General features: G+C 48.5%; 1 protein-coding gene across 3 annotated transcripts; it reads left to right on the forward strand.

The window, feature by feature from the left end:
• The first annotated feature begins 445 nt into the window (after positions 1-445).
• On the forward strand, positions 446-20,855 carry cdc6 (cell division cycle 6 homolog (S. cerevisiae)). Of its 3 annotated transcripts, none has more exons than XM_072487374.1 (12): positions 446-683; positions 1,052-1,173; positions 3,078-3,374; positions 4,734-4,933; positions 7,112-7,284; positions 8,454-8,560; positions 10,132-10,271; positions 10,489-10,589; positions 11,718-11,782; positions 16,999-17,198; positions 18,289-18,429; positions 19,650-20,855. In XM_072487374.1, exons 2-12 carry the CDS (start codon positions 1,062-1,064, stop codon positions 19,737-19,739), a joined length of 1,626 nt encoding a protein of 541 aa, XP_072343475.1. In that variant the 5' UTR covers positions 446-683; positions 1,052-1,061; the 3' UTR covers positions 19,740-20,855. The 3 variants fall into 3 exon arrangements, with proteins under 3 accessions (XP_072343475.1, XP_072343474.1, XP_072343476.1); XM_072487373.1 differs by having other exon boundaries at positions 446-636; XM_072487375.1 differs by having other exon boundaries at positions 446-636; positions 17,002-17,198.
• The last annotated feature ends 1,506 nt before the right edge of the window (positions 20,856-22,361 follow it).

The following is a 22,361-nucleotide window of genomic DNA, read 5'->3' on the forward strand; positions in this document are numbered from 1 at the left end:
TGGGAGGGGGGAGGTTGAGGTGGGGAGGGGTGGGGTGGTTGATGGGGGGGTTTGGGAGGGGAGATTGGTGTGGGGGGGGGCTTGGGAGGGGGGTTTAAGGTGTGGGGGGAGGTTGGGATGGGGGGTTGAGGTATGGGGGGAATGTTGGTGTGTGGGAGGGAGGTTGGTGTTGGGAGGGGGGTGTTGGGGGAAGGTTGGTATGGGCGGGGTCTTGGGGAAAGGGGTGGCTACAGTGCAGGTTCAGGCCGCACGGGGCGACAGCAAAGTTGCGGCTGCTCCGCGCCAAAAAGTTGCCGATCCAGGCCCCGCCCACCGGCCGCGCACCAATCAGGAGCGGGTGTGGGCGGGGCTGGCGGCGAAATGCTACATGAGGGTGAAGCCGGAGCCAATCAGATCGGCCGGCCCGGCGCTGGCGCCAAAACCTGAAGTTTGCGTTTGGCGGGAGTCGCAGACGGACCGGGAGAGAGAGAGAGAGAGAGCGTCGCAGAGATATACCGGCACCCGGAGAGACACAGACAGACACCGGGAGAGAGGGACACAGGAAGCGGGGGAGAGAGAGAGACACACACACACCGGGAGAGAGCCAACGCAGATACCGGGGGAGAGACACCGGCACAACACCACCCGCATTAACCGGTGAGGGGCATTCCAGCGCCGGCTCCTGGCGCTGAGCTGGGCTCCAGGTTGGATTGAAAGCTCCTGTTGGTCAGCAGTCCGAACGCCAGATTGGGCTGAATTCCTCCGGCTGGGTCCTTGAAATTGCAATAATTTATTTGAGTGTGAACTTTAATCCTTAACCCAGCTCTGGGTTCACTTTCACTTTGTCTTACTGTTAACTGGAAACTTGCTGCGTTTATTTCTCTCTCTGATCTAACTTAATTTTGGGTTTAATTTTCTCCCTGTCACTATTTGTTGGATTTATTCTTTTTCTATCTCTCCCTTTGCCCAGTTCTGGGTTTAATTTTCCCTCTCTCTCAGCTTCCTGCTATCACTCTCTGGCCCAGTTCTATTTTATTGTAACATGTCCTTTCCCATCTGTTTGCTCTCCTAGTTCGCCCACCATGCCTTCCATGTGGAAAAGCCGCTCCCAAGCCACCATCGACTTCCCCAAGAAGAAGTTCCACCGCTCCTGCCCAGCCAAAAACCTGCCTCTCAGCCCCCGGAAGCGCCTCGGTAATGTTGCGTTTTAAAGGATTGATTTTTGGTTTGCTTTATGTTTTTTTTGTTCTCTTTAACCTGCCCCCAAAAAAACCGCTGACGGCAACTTGGACTGTTTGCAGCTCTTGAGCCCTTCCTTGTCTAATCTGCAGCCCAGACACTTTGTTTTCTTTTAATACTAATAACTGCAGATTAAGATATGGTTCTTCTATTTTTTATCCCCGAAAATCTGACTTCCCAATGGGATTAAGTGCTCTTGGCTTTTTACTTTCTGCCAACATGAACATGGGAGCAAAAGAGATCATTGGGCCGCAAACTTGCTCCATCCAAACGCTGGGAATTTGCCTCCAGATGTCCCCCTGACACTCCTGCCAGATACCATGGAGCCGTTAGAAAATGTTTTTTTTTTAAAGTTGACTAACAAGTTTACTAAATTAAAAGTTAACCAGATTGCCGTGGATCTGGAGTTACATGTAGATCAAAACGCCAGATTTGGGGGGGGGGGGGGGGGGGGCAGAGGTGAACCACAACAATTGATGAGCGCTTCAAGGGCACCATTACTGAGACTAGCTTCCAATTCCTAATTTTTTTTTAATTGCCAAGGTGAGAATTAAATGAGGGTTAAATGAGAACCCATGTAATAAGAGCATTGGCCTGGTTCTCGGGATTACTCGACCAGTGACATTACCGCTACGCCATCATCCACCTGTTTTCTTTAACTGGTTGATACAACTTAATGACTTACTTGGCCATTTCAGAGGGGCAGTTAAGAATCAATCACTTGGCTGTGGAACTATAGTCACATGTAGGCCAGGCTGGATGGGGGTGGCGATTTCCTCCAGTAAAGGGCGTTCGGGTTGGCTTTTTGTTTGAAAATGTTTTCCAATCAAGGGGCAATTTAGAAAACGGACTGTCTGCCCCACTATGTTTGTGGCCATGTGTTCCTAGAAAGGCAGCACGTGGTGTCCACAGGCACCATCAAGGCCTTCTATGCCTGGTGGGCACCGCATAGGTTGGGGTGCTTTATTGACCCCTTTAATTGCACTCTCATTTGATGTTTTGCGTTTCCATTGATCTTTGTTACGTTTGGGCAGTGCGCCTATCGGAAGTGGCTTTTTTTTTTTGCTTTATCCCTAAGTTTGTTGCTTTTCTTATATTTGGTTCACCTCAAAAGAGTGGTAATTCCACCTACCCTGCACATCTTAGGGTTGTGGGGAGTGAGACCTACGCAGACACGGGGAGAATGTGCAAACTCCCATGATTGTGACTCGGGGCCAGGTTCAAACCTGGATCCTTGGCACCGTGAGGATGGATGGGTTGGTTTTTGTGAAGATCCGTTAGTTTCATGGTCATCATTAATTAGACTAGCATTTTACTGCAGAATTATTAATTCAATTAGTTTAAATAACCCCAGATGCTGTGATGGGATTTCAATTCCTGTCTGTGGAACTAGACAAGGTCTCCGGCTCATTGATTTAGTTAATGTTGCCATAATGCTGCCATCCTTGGGTAAGGAGACCAGGCCAAGCCTGTTCGATGTGCAGGGTGGAAAAATTAGGAGAGAGTGATGATGGGTGGATATTGAAGTCGGAAAAGCATTGTGCAATATAGAAGGATGAAGAGAAGTTAGTTATTTCAGCTTCAGTGGGTATCAAACAATGAGGATTTTTTTTTTAATGTTAAAAATTGAATCGCTCCGATATGGGGAGTGGATGAAGGAAACCTAGGGAGAAATCTTGCCGACCATGTACCTGGATGGAGCCTGCCTCCATGAAGGAGAAGGACCTGCTGATAGACCGGATTTCCATCAAAACCAAGACCTTCATGTGTCTGTCCAGGTTGGGGTCCTGGCTGGGGAGACAGTGGTAGTTCTGTGTTGAAATGTTCCTTTGTAATGATTGCGCCTTTAACCTTTCTAGACACTGAGAACCTGTGTAACGTACCCCAGCCTCTGCAGTGCTCGCCAACCAAACACAAGAAGGAAAACCAGCCTATCGCTCCATCAACTCCGAGAGGCCGGAAATTAGAATTTGATGAGAGTCTGGTTAAACAGGCAGCATGTTCTTCAGAAAAGCACGAGCCACTTGCTGATCCATTTGTTGCCAGTAAATCACCAGGACGAACAGCAAGCCCTCTCAGCAAGGGGTGTGAGACACCATGTTCAAAAAACGCCCTCCAAGGATGGAAATCTCTTGCAAGGAATGTAACGCAGCGAGGTATGATCAACATTTGGTGCCGAATTGATCTGGATTCTTTGACTGCAATGTGTGATGTATGATTTTCTGGTTTGTTTGGTTCAGTGCTGCGGGCTGATCACCATAAGACACAGGAGCAGCAGTCGGCCATTCGGCCCATCGAGTGCTCCACCTTTCAATGAGATCATGACCGATCTGATGTGATAATCCTCAACTCTACTTTCTCGACTTAGCCCCGTAACCCTCGATTCCCTTACTGATTAAAATTCTGTCTATCTCAGCCTTGAACATACTGATTGACCCAGCCTGCACAGTGTCTCTGCGACCCATTACTCTGAGATTATGCCCTCTACTCCTAGACTCTCCCACAAGGGGAAATCACCCCTCAGCATCTACCCTGTCAAGCATCCTGAGAATCCTATATGTCTCAAGAGTGTTGCTTCCTTCTAATCTCCCAGTAAGTACAGGCCAAACCTACTCGACCTCTTCTCATAAGAAAATCCCTCCATATCTGGGATCAACCTCATGATCCTTCTCCAGACTGCCAGTATATGAAGGAGACCAAAACCTTTTGCAGTATTTCAGGTGTGATCAAACGTTTTACCTTGTATATTTTTAGCAAGACTTCCTATTTTTATACTCTGTTCCCTATGGGGAAAAAAGGCCAACATTCCATTTGCCTTCCCTATTACCTGCCGAATTGCCAAGCTGCTAAGACAGCACGTCTGACAGTGCAGTGCTCCCTCGGTCCTCCACTGGAGTGTCAGCCTGGCTTTGTTTGCAAGTGTCTGGAATGGGGCCTCAACCCACAGTTCTCTAGTTTCTCTACAGGCAGGCGAGCAAATATGTCCGATAGTTGTACTCTCGGGCTCTCTTTTCAAAGAATTAACCAGGTTTGCCCCTCTGCTTGACATGGAGATTGGGTGTTTTCAGAGCAGTGTGGCCCCCTGGGGTTACTGCATATTTGTGTGTCTCAGTGGAGTGTGGAATGGATGAAGGAGCCAATTATAAATTTCCCCCCACTGCCTTCCTTTTTCTATCCCTTGCGTCCTGCATTATTAATCCTGCACTTGAAATCCAAACTATCTAGTCCACTAATTTGATGAAGTATGCGTCTGAATTTCTGTTTTGACTTTGCTAAACGTGGTAAATTTGAACAAGTTTTCAAATGGGTTCCAGAGAGCCGGGCACGGCAAATTTGGATGCTCAAAATGGTAATTGAAATAAATCGCAGGTGCGATTTGCCATTGAGCGCTGAAGAATGCCAAACCCCTTTGGTCACTTTACCTGCCTTTCTCTTGTACAGTGAATGTAGTACAAGATTCTGTGCAGAGCCATTGAATTCCAGCAATTAATGACTTTTTTTGGTTACTGTTTCAGGTACATGTTATCAACAGACCAAACAGGTACTGAACACGGCTATCCCAGAGCGCCTTCTAGCACGTGAGGATGAAACTGAAGCCATCTCTCGGTTTATCGTGGGCCATGTCTGTGAGCAAAAACCAGGGAGTCTGTACATCTCGGGCGCTCCTGGCACAGGAAAGACTGCGTGTGTGGAGCGAATAATAGAAGATCTAAAGGTATTGCAGTCAGAAGCAAAGAAACACTGCAGATGCTGGGAATCTGAAATAAAACTGCTGCAAGTACTCGTGTCAATGTGACCGCATCTGTGGCGAGAGTTGATGTTTTGTCGAATGAGACTTCAGAAACAAGCGAACGTTGTTTGTTTTGTCTTCCCTTTTTATGCCTCAGCTGCTCATTGGAAAGTCTTTCTCAGCCGAAAGGACCAGAAAGTCTCAGATCCCCAGCTTAAACGGGGTTGTACAATTGGTTTAGCTCAGTTGGCTGGACAGCTGGTTTGTGATGCAGAGCGATGCCAACCACGTGGGTTCAATCCCCATGCCGGATGAGGTTATTCATGAAGGTCCCGCCTTCTCAACCTCTCCTTTCGCCTGAGGTGTGGTGATCCTCAGGTTATATCACCACCAGTCAGCTCTCCCCCTCAAAGGGGAAAGCAGCCTCTGGTCGTGTGGAACAAGGGCGACTTTTTTTTCTCTAATTAAGCGCAGCCAATTCACCTACCCTGCAGGTCTTTGGGTTGTGGGAGTGAGACCCACGCAGATACTGGGAGAGTGGAAACTCCACAATCTCCTGGGGCCGGTATTGAACTCTGGGCCCTCAGCACTGTGAGGCAGCAGTGCTAACCACTGTGCCGACGTGCCACCCCGGCCAACTTTATTATTAATAGCACTGTCTTCGACATCAAATGGAACAAACAAACTAAGTATTTACACTTTGGATGCGAAGGGAGCACACTGCTCTCAGAGTCACAGCGTCCCTTACAATGCAGAAGGCGGCCATGTGGCCCATCAAGTCTGCACTGACCCTCTGAAAGAGCACTCCACCTAAGCTCACTTCCCTGCCCTGTCCCAATAACGCCTTCACCCAACCTACACATCCTTGGACAGTAAGGGGAAACTTAGCATGGCCAATTCGCCTAACCTACACATCCCTGGACAGTAAGGGGAAATTTAGCATGGCCAATTCTTCTAACCTGCACATCTTTGGACTGTGGGAGGAAAGCGGAGGAAACCCACGCAGACATGGGGAGAATGTGCAGACTCAAACTGTCACCAAAGCCGAAATTGAACCCGGGTCCCTGTAGCTAACTAGCGTGCTGCCCTCGCAGTCTAAATGTGAGCAATCAGCACACACCTCACTTGCCCTTGCTTTGCGTGTGTATCCCTTCAGTCATACCGGTAGCGAAAAAGCTACATGGATGGAAATCAGCGGCACGTGACCCACAAAATTGAAATGAGCTAGCACGTCATCCAGAGGTTTTTCTCTTTTTTAAAAAAAAAAAGGAGAGAACTGGCCTGGGGTTGAATGCCCCACGTTTGCTGAAGAATGTGAGCGTGACCCTGGAGAGTGCCTGACCTCTGTAGAACTGTATGCTGGGAAGAAAACAATGTCTTTGGAGGGGGAGATGATGGATAAGTAAAATATTTACATTTGAGCTCAGCACGTTTGTTGAGTATGAATGGTCAGTTGACCAAGTGTTGGCTGGTACTGCTACCCCGGGGACCCGGGTTCAATTCAGTCCTTGGGTGACTGCGGAGTTTGCACTTCACAGGGTTCGATCGTGGCACTGGATCACTGTGGAGTTTTGCATGTTCTCCCTGTGTGTGTATGTGGGTCTCACCCCCACAACCCAAAGATGTGCAGATTAGGTGGATTGACCACACTAAATTGCCCCTTAACTGGAAAAAATAGAATTGGACACTTATTTTTTTTAAACTTCAATGGGGTTGATACAGTTGTGTGTCTTCTGTGTTGTGAGCTGTGACTAGTACCCTGCCCCTGTGAATACCATATTTACTACACAGCAGCAGGGTATTCTAACCAACAGTTGGCCTCCTCCAGCCCCTCTTTGCCTACCCCCACTAGCATATCCTTTTAGTAGTTTCACCCTCATTTAACTAGTGCCCCATTAAATGCACTTGTGCTGTTTGCTACTCCCAGTTGCAGCAAATTCTACTGAGTGCAGAAAGTTTTTCTTCAATTCCCCAATGGGATTACGACTGTCTATCCTGTATATATTTATGACCTCCAAACCGTGCCCCCACCACCTCGCCTTGATGAAATAATTTGCTGGTTAATGGTACTCCCTCCACTAGAAGCCAGTCTTTTCACAAAAGGAGATAATGGCAGGGGGAAGGGAGAGTTGTATAATTGTGAACACTCCTTTTGTATTACAGGGCACGCTTGGGGACACCATCGTCATTTCCATTAACTGTATGTCGCTGAGGAGCTCACAGACCATTTTCCGTTCAATCGTAGACAAACTATTTGGAGAGAGCAAGCTTCGTTGTGCAGGAAAAGATTTTCCAAGGAAACTGGAAAATAAACTCACCAGCCCGGGTCCAATGGTGTAAGTGTCTCCTGGAAATCATCTGTTTTGGTGGGGGAACAGCGACCTGCGTGTTTCTGTGTGGGGAAGGTTGTGGAAGAATTTTAAATTGAGGGGTTTTGGGCGACGCAGTGGTTAGTACTGCTGTCTACGGCGCTGAGGACCCGGGTTCGATCCCGGGTCACTATCCGTGTGGAGTTTGCACATTCTCCCCGTGTCTGCTTGGGTTTCACCCCCACAACCCAAAGATGTGCAGGTTAGGTGGATTGGCCACGCTAAATTGCCCCTTAATTGGAAAAAGATAATAATTGGGTAGGCCGTGCCCACGAGCTGCAAGGGTGTTAACCAGGGAGATGAATGTAAGATCAGGGAAGAAAATTATATTTTAAAATATATATTCAGCGAGATGCATTGCGGAATCCACTGCTTGAAAAGGTGGTGGAAGCAGATTCAATAGTAACTTTCAAAAGAGAGCTGGATTTGAGTGGCTGTACAAGATTAATCAGTACCACGTTCAGAGCGATAGCATCAGCAAAATGGGCACTGTATGATGTTAGGTGGATTGGCCATGATAAATTTCCAAATTTATCATGTGGCCAAAAAGGTTAGGATGGGTTACGGGGATAGGGTGGAAGTGAGGGCTTTAAGTGGGTCGGTGCAGACTCGATGGGCCGAATGGCCTCCTTCTGCACTGTATGTTCTATGTACTGCATGATTTTCATATGGCACTGTTGAAGCTTAATCGAGGGGCAACAGGAACTCGTATGTCTGTCGTTGTAATATACATAGGGACTAATCGATTCATAGCATTTACTGTAAAGGAGCAAACAAAGTATGCACACTTTTGAAGGTGGAGGGGTTGGAGAAAACAAGGCTATGAAATATGCTCGCTGTAAATAGTCTCCAATAAATCCAATAGGGAATTCGGGAAAAACATCATTTTCCAAAGAATGGTTTGAAAATGAAATTTGCTACTGCGTGGAATAGGTGAAGCCAATAGGACGGATATATTTAAGGGAAAGTTAGCTATGTATATGGGGGAGAAAGAAATAGAAGGAAGCATGTTGTAGAGTGGGATAAGGTCCTCGTGAGAGTTGGGTCTCTGAATAAGGTGCGTGTGGCACCTCGTGGGCCGAGTGAAACTTTTAACAGTTGCTGTTGATTCTGAGGAAGCTGTTGTTTATTCGCAGCCTCTTGATCCTGGATGAGATGGATCAGCTGGACAGCAAGGCGCAGGATATCCTCTACCGGCTGTTTGAGTGGCCGTGGCTGACCAACTCTAGGCTCGTGCTGATCGGTAAGATCTGTCAAGGTATCGCGCTGACCCCGGACTTTTGGATCAAAGAGTAGACATTACTGCTGCTGGTGTTAACAAGCGGGCAAGGCAGTTGGTCTTTGAGGTTAGCTGGGTTAGCCACTTTTAATAAATAAAATAGTGGACAAAGACACTGGGTGGAATTTTCCAGCCCTGTCGTGGTGGGGGCAGGGCCAGAAAATGCAGCGAGCTATTCAAAGGTCCATTGACTTCGGCGTGACTGGAAGATCCTGCCGGTGGGAGGGGCCTGGAAATCCCAACCAAAACGCAAGGCCGTGGTTATTCATTCATATTCACGTGTAACCTTTTAGTCCCAAAGTGATAGGCTGCCAGGTGTCTGAGCAGCAATATTTATCTGCTTGTTTTGCACTTGCTTTTAATGTTTTCTCTAAAGTGCTATTCTTGGCTGGCAGAACCTGCTGGAGATCTATTGCCACGGATCAGCAGACATAAAGCTGAGCCGCATACGTGATATTAGGACAGGGTGGGCAACACCTTTGTCAAAGAGTTTAGCATCTCTAAGGAGGAGAGGGACAGCGGGAACAAGTTCCGTGAGTGTTGGGGCCTCGGCATCTGAATGCAGGGCCGTCAGTGGTGGGGGAGGGGGGCGGGTGGAAACTTGCCTGGGGGTGGGGGGTCGTTGGCTTTCCACCTCTTTGGGAAGTGGCCAGCTCGTTTATCGATGGCCTCACAAAGCCGTACCAGTTTGTTGCTCCTGGATAACATACGGCAAAGTTGCAATGGGCTGACCAGAGCCCACACACTGTGGATAATTGCCAAGTGGAGGCAGGGCCACCCGTTCACCGAGACGGTGAGGCGGGAACTAATCCATTCTTAAATAAATCTTTTAGTATAGCTTACAAGGCAGGGAAGAACACCCTGCTTCCTACCTTCATTCTCTTGCCTTTATTTTGCTGAAGTTTGGGGAATAAGGCGACAGCAATCCGTCCATCCTCAATTAGTAACTCGCCAAACAGATGCGCATGGAACAGCAGACGTTCCAAAGGCCACCAATAATTGTGGGCCTCCTTTAATCTGTACCCGGCTACAGGTATGAACCTGCAACCTACAGTGCTCTCTCTGATGGTCGGAGCCTGTGCCGGAATGATAAGTTTGTGTGTTTTTAAAGTTGCTTTACAGCTCACTTGTTTTGGCTTATTGGGTGGAAGGTTAAGCTTTTCTGGGGGCTACCTTGTATGCTTGAAAGTGGTTAGCACTGCTTAGTGGCAGTGGACCATTGCCTGACCGCGTAAATGTTGGTGCATTAATCTGGAGTGTTCACAGCACTTTGAATGCTAGAAATCTAGAATTTAAACAAATCTTGCAACTAATCAGCAATTCTGACAGCATCTGGAGGGAGAAGCGGAGTCACCTTCTCAGATTGATGACCCATCATCAGAATTTGGTCTATTTGGAAAAGGTTTAATATTGATGTATCAATGTAGTTCCAGAATTTCAATTTGACTAGAAACTGGGTGTCAGCTCCAGTAATAGGAGCGGAAAGGGCTGGTGACCAAAGTCCGTTTGAGCTGAATTGCGATTTCTCTCCTCAGGAATTGCGAATGCACTGGACCTTACGGACCGCATCCTCCCCCGACTTCAAGCCCGACCCAAGTGTAAACCCGAGCTCCTGAATTTTGCTCCGTATTCCAGGGAGCAGATTGTGGCCATTGTACAGGACAGACTGAATCAGGTATTTAAAAAAAGCCTCTGCCTGTTATTGGGTTGCTTCCTCGTGCTAATTTGTCTCATAATTTTAAATATTGGAGCACGCACGTACACACGGTTGTAACAATGTGGGCACAGATCTTTGAGACGTCCCACTTCACGGTTGTGTGCTCCAGTCCACGATGCCAGTGCGAGGACGGCATCGGAGGCTCACTACTGACGCTTTTTTTTTTTTAAAATAGGTTTCTGGGGAGAATGTCTTTGACTCTGTTGCCGTTCAGTTCTGTGCTCGCAAGGTTTCATCTGTGTCTGGAGATGCTCGCAAAGCCTTGGACATGTGCAGGTAGGAAATGGAGATCAGTTTAATTGTCTGTTAAAGTTTGAGGCTGTGTTCTAAATGCAAAATGGGTGAAGAGAGTGGAACGGTTCTCAAATCAGTCTGAAAACCAAGCGTCAAATTAGCCAAAAACGGCTCCTGTTGTGAGATGGACCTTTGAAGCTGATGTGGACTTTGCTACTTTAGGATTTCCAACCAGGAGAAGCAACCTCTGTCTATCCCAGCAATTCCCAACCTTTTCTATGTCATGACACACCTCTATGTACGATAAAGAAGTTTGAGGCAGACGCCCTATTTTCTCTGTCTCCTTCCCTCATTAGGAACTTCGTTTTTAACTTCTCCTTGTCCCCTCCTGTTTTTTTTTTTAAACCTCTCCCAGGGTTATGTTCCCCCTTCTTTTTTTGCATTTTCGCTTTTTGTGCAGACGTATGGGATCTTTGTCCCTTTGGTCAAGCACATGGGCCTGGCCAACATTTAAAAATCGAAACCACGCCTGCGCGGCTCTTTCTCAGCCGGCCCAAGCTTCATTGGGTCGTGTAGATGCCAACCACCGAGCTGAAGACCAAGGTTAGTTTTAGTTTAATTACATGAATTTTGCAGGCAGCACGGTGGCACAGTGGTTAGCACTGCTGCCTCAGGACGCTGAGGACCCGTCTTTGATCCTGGCCCCGGGTCACTGTCCGTGTGGAGTTTGCACATTCTCCCCGTGTCTGCATGGGTTTCGCCCCCACAACCCAACAGATGTGCAGGGTAGGTGGATTGGGCATGCTAAATTGCTCCTTAATTGGAAAACAAATTATTGGGTACTCAATTTAGTTTTTTTTAAATTACATGAATTTTGAATATTTTTTCACGGCACAATTGGGAGAGTGATTGAGGAGGGCCTTCACTATCATATGTATGTTTCACACGGTACAAAAGTAAGTGGAGCCAACGAGACAGGACGGAACGTGTTTTGGGACTCCTTGTGCACCTTAATATCTTGTGAATAACTGGCGGGTAGTTGTACGAAAAGTAAATTGGGCTCCAGAAGTTTGAATTTGTTTGGGGTTTTATAAATGCACTTTTTAATTTTAAATGAAAGATTCACCGGTTGCTAATGATTTTAATTCATTCTATTGATCATACTTACAGGCGTGCTGTGGAGATTGTAGAGTCAAACGTTCGGAACCAAACTACAACAAAGCCAGTGTTGGAACGTAAGCTCTTAGGGGTAGAACATTTCAATCCGTTGTCTGAGAACTATTGTCACTTTCAAGAAGATAAAGCTGGCAAACTTGGAAATGTTAATTGCTGAATGATTATACTAAGCAATGAGGCCTTTCGGCCTGCCATTTCTGTGCCAGCTCTCTGCGAGACAATTCAACATGTGTACCTGATTCTTTTTGTTTCTAATTGAGGGGCAATTTAGCATGACCAATCCACCTACCCTGCACATCTTTGGGTTGTGGGGGTGAGATCCACGCAGACACGGGGAGAATGTGCAAACTCCACACGACAGTGACCCAGTGCCGGGATCGAACCTGGGACCTCAGTGCAGTGAGGCAGCAGTGTTAACCACTGTGCCACCGTGCTGTCCCGGGTTCCACATCCTAACAGCCAATGTATAAAAATGTTTTTTTTCCTCCTGTTGCCATTACTACTTCTGTCAAACACCTTAAATTTTTTTATCATCTTACATTAGCCACCAACTGCCTACCCTTAACAAACCCCGCCTGGTCCTCCCCAATAACGTCTGGAACACAATCCTCAATCCTGGTGGACAAACTTTTGGCCAGCAATTTAGCATCCACATTCAACAGGGATATCGGCCTGTAGGACCCACACAGCTCCGGGTTCTTGTCCCACTTCAGAATCAGCGAAATCCTGGCCTGTGACATCGTCAGGGGCATCACCCCTCTTTCCCTTGCCTCATTGAACATCTTCATCTACACCTGCCCCAATATCCTACAGAACTTGTTATAAAACTCCACTGGGTACCCGTCCGGCCCTGGGGCTTTACCCGACTGCATGGCCTTCAGACCCTCCACTATCTCTTCAAAACCGATTGGGGCCCCCAGCCCTTCTACCAGCTCCCCATCCCCCTTTGGGAAATTCAACCCCCTCAAGAAGTGCCTCATCCCACGGGGCCCGACCTATACAGCCTACTGTAGAAATCCCTAAATGCCTTATTTACCCCTGCTGAATCTCCAACCAGGTTCCCATCTCAGTCATTTACTTTCCCTATCTCCCTGGCCGCCTCCCTCTTTCTAAGCTGCTGTGCAAGCATTCTGCTGGCCTTTTCTCCATACTCCTAGATCGCCCCCCTCGCCTTTCTCAGATGCTCCACCACCCTTCCTGTGGTTAACAAGCCAAACTCCGCCTGTAGCCTCCGCCGTTCCCTTAAAAGCCCTGCCTCTGGGGTCTCCGCATACCTCCTGTCGATCTGTGGTATCTCCTTTACCAGTCGGTCTGTCTCTGCCCTGTCCACCTTCTCCCTGTGGGCCCGTATCGAGATCAGCTCCCCTCTGACCACCGCCTTCAGTGCTTCCCAGACCACCGCTGCTGAAATTTCCCCCGTGTTGTTGACCTGCAGGTAGATCTGAATACATTTCCTCAGCCGCTCGCACACCCCTTCGTCAGCCAAAAGTCCTACATCTAACCTCCAGTGCGGGTTATTGTCTTTACTAACCTGCAGGTCAACCCAGTGCGGAGCATGGTCTGAGATTGTGATCGCCCAGTACCCCGTGTCCACCACCCCTGCCAGCAAGGCCCTGCTCAAAATGAAGAAATAGTTCCAGGAGTACACTTTAGGCACGTGTGAGTAGAAGGAGAACTCCTTCACCCTCGGCTGCCCAAATCTCCATGGATCCACCCATCTGCTCCATGAACCCTTTTAGATCCTTTGCCATTGCTGGCACCTTACCCGTTTTCGAGCTTGACCGGTCCAAGCCAGGATCAATAACTGTGTTGAAGTCCCCTCCCATGACCAACCTGTACGAGTCCAGGTCCGGTATCTTCCCCAGCATCCTCTTTATCAACTCCACATCATCCCAATTTGGCACATACACATTCACTAATACCACCTGCACCCCCTCCGGTTTCCCACTGACCATAATGTACCGACCTCCCACATCCGAGACTATTCTACCCGCCTCAAACTCCACCTGCTTATTGAACAGGATCGCGACCCCTCTAGTCTTTGAATCCAGTCCCAAGTGAAAGACCTGACTGACCCAGCCTTTTCTCAATCTAATCTGGTCAGTTACCCTAAGGTGCGTCTCCTGCAACATTACAATGTCCGCCTTCAGTCCCCTAAGATGCGCGAACACACGTCCCCTCTTGACTGGCCCATTTAACTCTCGAACATTCCAGGTGATCAGCCTAGTTGGGGGGCTCATTGCTCCCCCTCCCTTCGCCGATCAGCCATCCCTCTTTTTGGGCCCGACTCCACCGGCCTGCCCCCAGGCAGTCTCTGCCCCCAACCTCATCTCTGTCCCTTTGCTCAAGACTCCCTCGTCCGCAGAACACCCCCCTCCCCCAGTACAAAACACTAACATCAAACAATCCCCACACAATTGCCCAACAGAAAAACACACATCTAGGGGTAGCATTGTGGATAGCACAATTGCTTCACAGCTCCAGGGTCCCAGGTTCGATTCCGGCTTGGGTCACTGTCTGTGCGGAGTCTGCACATCCTCCCCGTGTGTGCGTGGGTTTCCTCCGGGTGCTCCGGTTTCCTCCCACAGTCCAAAGATGTGCAGGTTAGGTGGATTGGCCATGATAAATTGCCCTTAGTGTCCAAAATTGCCCTTGGTGTTGGGTGAGGTTACTGGGTTATGGGGATAGGGTGTAGGTGTTGACCTTGGATAGGGTGCTCTTTCCAAGAGCTGGAGCAGACTCGATGGGTCGAATGGCCTCCTTCTACACTGTAAATTCTATGATCTATGATAAACAAGCACACCTCCATTCCCCAACAGTGCAAATGAAAACCTTAACTCACTCAGCTCTGCCACTGGTCCCAAATCAATACAGAAGGCATTCCAAACAGCTTCCACGAAACAAGAAACTTTTTTTTTTTTTTTTAAAAAAGAACAGAAACAAAAATAAAAAAAAACACATGAATGTTGCAGCAAAGTTCAAAAGTTCTCAGTCTACCATCAATCCTTTCCTTTTCTCGAAATCCAGTGTGTCCTCAGGCGACTCAAAATAAAAGTGCTGTTCCTCGTACGTGACCCAGAGATGGGCTGGATACAACAGTCCAAACTTCACCTGTTTCTTTAAAAGGATCGACCTAATCTGGTTGAAGCCTGCTCTTCTCCTGGCCACCTCCACACTCCGGTCCTGGTAGACCCGCAGGATACTATTGTCCCACTTACAGCTCCGTGTCTGCTTGGCCCACTGTAGAATGCGCTCCGTATCCAAGCACCTGTGGAATCTGACCACCCTGTCCACCTCCAAGGGTCTGGAGAATGCCCCATCCCCCAGCAGCTTCTCAAACATATCTGCGATGTATGCCCCAGCATCCGCTCCTTCGGGCCCCTCCGGGAGCCCAACGATTCTCAAGTTCTGCAGGCGGGACCTGTTCTCTAGATCTTCTCCAGGAGCTGCTTCTGCTGGTCTCTCAGCATCCCCACCTCCAACTCCACCGCAGTTTGACGTTCCTCCTGCTCAGCCAGCGCCTTCTCCACCTTCTGGATCGCCCGATCTTGGGCGTCCAATCTGAGCTCCAGCCGCTCGATCAACTCTTTTATCGGGTCCAAGCAGTCCTGTTTCTGCTTGGCAAAGCCTTCCTGAATAACTTGCATCAGCGGCTCCGTTGACCACTGGGTCGACAAACCAGAGGTCCGGTCCTCCGCCATGCTGTCTCCCGCTGCAGCTTCAGCCCAAGCCTTCTCTGTCTTTCTGTATCTGCCTTTACGAGCACTCCTGGTCCTTCTCTCCATGCACCGATGTGGGAATTCAGTACACAATTGCCTCTGTCTTCACTCTTACAATTCAAGTCCAGTAGAAAATCGGGGGGGAAAGGTCCAAAAGTCCGACCCGAGCGGGAGCCACCAAATGTGCGACTTACTCCTTCATAGCCGCCACCGGAAGTCGCCCGGTCTGCTTTATCTAAACCTGCCATTTCTTGTACACCGTTGCCAAATTTCCCTTGGCCTCCAAGGGGAACAATCTTGGCCTCTGCAGCCTAACCCTCATTCCAGAACTATTTCAGTAAATCACTCGTTTCCTTTCCGAAGTGTGATAAGAACTGGATGCAACCCTTTAATTGTGGCTCAATTGGGATAGAGTGGGAGAACGAGACTAGTTGGTTGTTCCACAGAGATTTGGCAATAGATTTGTTTGGCCAAACGGCCATCTGTGCAACGCTGACTTGTCGCTTGCCTCCCGGCTGACGCGCACATTGAACTGGAACCGCAGTTTGCATTCTACCCCTCCTGTCCCAGGATTGGCGGCTTATCCTGTGAGGAATGACGCCATCCAGAGCAGGGAGGTGCCAACACTATTCCCTGGTCTTACCCAATTGCAGCCAGGTAGAAGTGAGGTGAAGATTCTACCACTGTCCTGGTGACCAGAAAATTTGCCCGGCTCCAGACTCGTGATCGATGTCCATTCTCCCATTGACGTCCCTGTGGATTTCTGGACGTTTAATAGCTCCAGGCCCGGGTGTTAATTATTAGTGAGATGTTAACCTAGCAGCTGCCTTATGGGTACAGGTGATGCCCACTCCAGAAGAGTTTTGTTTTTTTTTAAATTATAAATTTAAAATATCCAATTTCTTTTTTCCAATTAAGGAGCAATTTAGCGTGACCAATCCACCCGGCCTGCACATCTTTGGGTTGTGGGGGCGAAACCCACGCAGACATGGGGAGAATGTGCAAACTCCACACGGGACAGTGACCCAGAGATGGGATCGAACCTGGGACCTCGGCGCCGTGAGGCAGCAGTGCTAACCACTGGCGCCATTGTGCTGCCCTCCACTGCAGAAGAGTTACACGTGGCTTACTGTAGATCCTCCATCAACTGTGAAATATTCCCAAAATTCTGGGGCAGGAGTCTCCGCTTTACCAGCAGCGCGCACGGCCTGCGGATTTTCCGACGGAGTGGGGGTGTCCACAATGGGAAACCCCATTAGCCCGTTGGTGGGATGGTCCCCCACATCAAAGCCAGAGTGCTGATGGATAGAAAATGTAGACTTTCAGCAGCACCAGAGTTGGGTACAGCACAATTAGATGCAGAGTACTGCTTGCACTATCCCCTAAGTAGTGATTTCAGGTTTGCTTAACACAACGGCTGTCCACCGTTTGAATGGATTTTTTGTTGATGCTTTAAAGGGTTAGTCATTGCAACGATTGATTTCTGCTCTGATGTTTGAAGTGGAATGCCCAGTTTGACTCCTTCCATTCACTTGGGTTATTTTTCCATTGTGAAGCAGACTCGCCTGCTCCGTCCCCAGGCCTGAAGAAGGTGGGATTGCTCCACGTTTCCCAGGTCGTTTCCGAAGTCGATGGCGACCGGATGAAGTCCAGCTCGGGGTCGGATGAATGCTTTCCTCTGCAGCAGAAGCTGCTGGTCTGTTCGCTGCTCCTCCTGACCAGGCAGTCGAAAGTGAAGGAGTTTACACTCGGAAAGGTAAACCGGGCCACGCCTGTTGGAATTTCTTCCGTGTAAATAACAGTGCAAGTTTGTAGATCAATGGAACTTTTTTTTCTCCTCAAAGTTGGGAAGTTAAACTGAAATGAAAAATGAAATGAAAATGGCTTATTGTCACAAGTAGGCTTCAAATGAAGTTACTGTGAATTGAACCGTGCTGCTGGTCTGGTCTGCTTTCAAAGCCAGCGATTTAGCCCTGTGCTCGCTGGAAGAAGTCCCCATGTCACTATTTCGATGAAGAGCGAGATAGTTCTGGCCCCTGTATATCCACTCTTTCTGCTACCATGCCCCAAGAGGGTGTTAGCAGCCATTTACTTCCATTGGAATGGTAGGCATAATTTGCCGGTGCCTTCTGCGACTGTACAGGAAACTCTCATTTGCCACCTGCCATCAGCTGTATTGGAAGGGTTTACAGACTGATACTCGACCTGTTTTTGGCCGTGTTCTGAACACTCCTCCCTTGGCCATCAAGTCACGAAGTGGGACTGGGGGGGGACCACACGTTACCCCCATTGCACCCCAAGACTGTAAAAAGTGATATTTAGTTGGTCATTATCGCACTTGCTGTCCCACCCTGTGCTGCTTTCAGCTACTGCTCAGTGCTTTAGCTGTGAGCTGCAGTTTTGTAACTTGGAGCATGCGATAGGCCGATGCTTGTCATCCGTTTTCATGGAATCGTGAAGAATAAAACATGGAATGAGGCCCTTCGTCCCATCAGGTGTACGACCGCTCTTTCAAAAGATTTAGTCCCACTCCCTTGCCCTTTCTCCATTTCTTTGCAATTCTGCGTCAAGGTGCATAGCCAATTCCCCTTTGACTGTTACTGATGAATCTGAATGGATTCCCTCTCGATCTAGCTTTTCCCCATTGTCTCTGATTCTTTCGCTAGTCACCAAATTAATCCATGCCAACTTGTTGGCGACCCTCCAGTCATTGGGGAAAAATGTATCCACTGTCTATCTGAACCATTCATGATTATAAACGTTACTGTGGATTTTACTTTAAAAACCCTTGTCTTGTTATGAGAGCACACTTGCTAGGAGGGTATTTATGAGGGTCTGTGTTGCAGCTCCATGACACGTACAGTAAAGTTTGCAGACAGCACCAGATGTCTGGGGTGGATCAGTCGGAATGCGTGTCGCTCTGCAGCCTTCTGGAATCCAGGGGAATCGTGTCGCTTAAGCGATCAAAAGAAGCTCGACTCACAAAGGTACGGCGGCCTGAATTGAACTTATTGGCGATGCTAAACAGCGTTGATCTGTAATGTGTTGAATTAGTGATGAGTGGTGCACAGTTCCTCCACTGCTGAAACCTCAGGTTCTGGAATTTGCTCCATTGACCCCTCTCTCCTCTCCTTTTTAAGGCGTCACTTAAAAAATGAAACCACTCTGACCAACTTTTGACTCGGTGTCAAATTTTGTTAACGCTTCTGTGAAATGCCTTTGAGATGCTTCAGTGATATTTGTATTCTGCCGTCGGTCCCCATACTCGCACCTACAGCATCATTCGCTGAGACTTAACTTTCCACCTGCTAAATCGTGGGAGACCCACTTTAGCAATGACCCAACCCCTGACGCTGCCAATGGTAAGATATCAGGAGGTTTTGACCTAGGCACGCGGTGCGGGAATAGAACTGTTGGTCGGTATGGAAATGCTGATGGTCCGGTTTGCCCGTGACCCAGAAAAACCCCTCCAATGATGCTGCACCTGGTATACTGTGCTGACACGGGCACCATCACTGCCTCATCTGTTCCTGCTGCCGTAGCACGGCCGCCTTTCTAATTGCAGTGCGAGTACAGGTACCTGGGAGCCTGCGATTTGTCTGCGTTTCCTGTCCTTGTGTGAATCCGGTCCTGTGATTGCATTATGTTAGCCGGCCCTTGGAGCTGAGACAGAACACCGGTCTCCTGCTGCAGAGCACCGCTCCTCTCTGCTCGGACTGGCCGATAACTGGTAGGGTCAGGAAACCGGTCATTTGGGCTGGGTGAACTTTTATAGTTACTTATCCCCCCCCCCCACCACCACCACCACCACCACATGTGCACCTGATCTCCATAGCAACCGTAACAGGTGGCTCGGCCATGCCAAATTGCCCCTTCGTGTCGTGATCGATGCGCGGGGGAGGGTTACAGGGATGGTGCAGTAAAGTGGGCCGAGGTAGAGTGCTCTTTCAGAGGGGTGGTGCAGACTCGATGGGCTGAATGGCCCCCTTCTGTACTGTATTTAATGTTTGCTGACCTGATGTCTTGGAACAAGTGCCCCACACTCTTCTCAGGCCAACAAGTTGGGTTGGCTAAGGTCTGGCACCTTATTTCACACCGTCCGGACTGGATGGTAATAATTAAAAATGGCCGGGGGGGGGGCAGGGTGACACTGATCTGTTTAACCAGTCGACGCTGAACTAATCTTATCCTGCTCTTTCCTCCTCAGGTAGCCCTGAAAATTGAGGAGAAGGATGTTGAATATGCTCTTCACGACAAGGTGTTGATGGGGAACATTTTACAAAGAGGCCTTCCTTGAGTGTTTTTAAGGCGTATACTATTTTTTTTTTTTTTTTTTTAAAAGGGTTTTAATAATTACCACTGCCATGACTCGGTAATCAAAATAGGGTGTGTGCGGCATAAACGTTACCCCAAAAATCTTCGGTGAGTCTACAGAGCCCCTTCCCTATTTCCCTTAGTGTTCCCGAGACCCATTCTCGGACTGTGATGTTTTTTCGTTACGTTTTGTTCAGTGCAGATTGTCTTGATGTATCTCTGGAAGCTGCAGTGTGGGGAGTGATGTATATATTCCAGCACCATCCGGTGCCGCTGTTAACACTAACGTGCTCCAGTTTGATAGACGGTCACAGCAAAACTAACTGAAACGCCGAGGTCGAGGAGAAAATTCAAGTGGAATTTTAAATTGCTGCTGCTCTTCAAGAAGCTTATGGGCAGAGTAGCGAACGGCAGTCGGAGTGTATTTTAAATGATAACAAGACGACGCCTTGTGCTGGCTTCCATTCTTCTTGAAGTCTCTGAGATGGGTTTACTCAATTACAGCCCCATCACCTATCTGATTAGGGTGTGTTTTGGTTTTTAACTTGAGATTTTATACAAGTTTTTACTCTTTTTTTTTTAAGCGACTTCTCCCAAGTCGGGGCTGCTGGCCTGCCTTGGTCTGCTTTCAAAGCCAGCGATTTAGCCCTGTGCTAAACAGCCCCTAATCGATGTGGAGTTGCCGGCGTTGGACTGGGGTGGGCACAGTAAGGAGTCTTACAACACCAGGTTAAAGTCCAGCAGGTTTATTTGGAATCACTAGCTTTCGGAGCGTAGCTCCTTCAGCAGGTGAGTCACCCGAGGAAGGAGCTGCGCTCCGAAATCTAGCGATTCCAAATAAACCAGGTTTGTTTAACCTGGATAAGCTGCTTTAACTTGGCGGACTTGACCTTCACCCACACTCTGGAACAAAGCATGTACATGAAAAGCAGGCCTATCTACACGAGTGTTTCTCTTATTTCGGATTGTAAGATTGCGGTTTGTCAAGGTTTTAAAAACAAATGTTTTTGGTGTAAAGAGTATCGTTTTATTTATCCCTTCAATTTAAATGTGCATTGTATTGTGAATAGGATTTTATAAGAATAAAACACTGATGTGCTGCCTGTGTCTCTGCATCTTTCTTGTGGCAACTGGGAGTATTGTCACGGTGGCAAAGCTTTCACCGTTGCTGCTACCTTGAATACCTGGCACCTGCTGCTCCCATTAAAAGATAACGGCCAGAATTCCTCAAATGTTACGTTTTGAATATCCTGCTGGCTGTTGGGTGAGAATATTCTAATGGTGGTTCAGTTCTCTATTGAGTAGCTGCAGTGAATTTATCCATAATGAAGTTAAATAATCTTTCCAGCTGTATGTGTACCTTGTGGGTGTAATACACCTTTGGTGCTGACTGCCTGCAGATTATCGCAGCTGTTTTATGTATAGGTTAAGTATAGCACGGTAGCACAAGTGGATAGCACTATGGCTTCATAGTGCCAGGCTCCCATGTTCGATTCCCAGCTTGGGTCACTGTCTGTGCGGAGTCTGCACGTTCTCCCCGTGTCTGCGTGGGTTTCCTCTGGTTTCCTCCCACAGTCCAAAGATGTGCGAGTTAGGTGGATTGGCCTTGATAAATTACCCTTAGTGACCAAAAAGGTTAGGTGGGGTTACAGGGATAGGGTGGAAGTGAGGGCTTAAGTGGGTTGGTGCAGACTCGATGGGCCGAATGGCCTCCTGCACTATATGTTCTATGTTAGTAGCATTTTCAGAACCCGTGATTGTTTAGTGTACCCAATTCATTTTTTTCCTATTACGGGGCACTTTGGCGTGGCCAATCCACCTACCCTGCACATCTTTGGGTTGTGGGGGCGTAGTCCATGCAAACACTGGGAGAATGTGCAAACTCCACACGGACAGTGACCCAGAGCCGGGATCGAACCTGGGACCTCGGCGCCGTGAAGCAGCACCAAGCGCCCAATTCTTTATTTTTCCAGTTAAGGGACAATTTAGCGTGGTCAATCTACCTACCCTGGGAGCAGCATGGTGGCACCGTGGTTCGCACTGCTGCCTCACGGCGCCGAGGTCCCAGGTTCGATCCCGGCTCTGGGTCACTTGTCCGTATGGAGTTTGCATTCTCCCCGTGTTTGCGTGCGTTTCGCCCCCACAACCCAAAGATGCGCAGGGTAGGTGGATTGGCCACGCTAAAATGCCCCTTAATTGGAAAAATGATTTGGGTTCTCTGAATTTTAAGGGGGGAAAAAAACCCTGCACACCTTTGGGTTATGGGGGGTGAGACCCACGCAGACATGGGGAGAATGTGCAAACTCCACACGGACAGTAACCTGGGGCCGGGATCCTTGGTGCAGTGAGGCAGCAGTGCTAACCACTGCGCCACCATGCGGCCCCATTTTAAAAAACATTTAGGCACCCAACTTTTCCCCATTAAGGGCCAATTTAGCATGTCCAGTCCACCTACCTTGCACGTCTTTGGGTTGTGGGGGTGAGAACCACACAGATGCAGGGAGAATGTGCAAACTCCACACGGACGGTGACCCAGGGCCAGAATCGAATCCGAGGCCTAGGCGCTGTTGAGGCTGGATGTTAACACCTGCAAGAGCCCTTTATA

This window comes from Scyliorhinus torazame, chromosome 21 (assembly GCF_047496885.1).
Source record: "Scyliorhinus torazame isolate Kashiwa2021f chromosome 21, sScyTor2.1, whole genome shotgun sequence".
Lineage (NCBI taxonomy): Eukaryota > Metazoa > Chordata > Chondrichthyes > Carcharhiniformes > Scyliorhinidae > Scyliorhinus > Scyliorhinus torazame.

What these genes read in the sequence shown, in the direction of transcription:
- cdc6 (XM_072487374.1), top strand. Translation starts at nt 1,062, where the DNA reads ATGCCTTCCATGTGGAAAAGCCGCTCCCAAGCCACCATCGACTTCCCC. An exon ending in CAGCCCCCGGAAGCGCCTCG is followed by an intron (nt 1,174 to 3,077) that starts GTAATGTTGCGT and finishes TAACCTTTCTAG; the next exon opens with ACACTGAGAACCTGTGTAAC. An exon ending in AAAGCCTTGGACATGTGCAG is followed by an intron (nt 10,590 to 11,717) that starts GTAGGAAATGGA and finishes TCATACTTACAG; the next exon opens with GCGTGCTGTGGAGATTGTAG.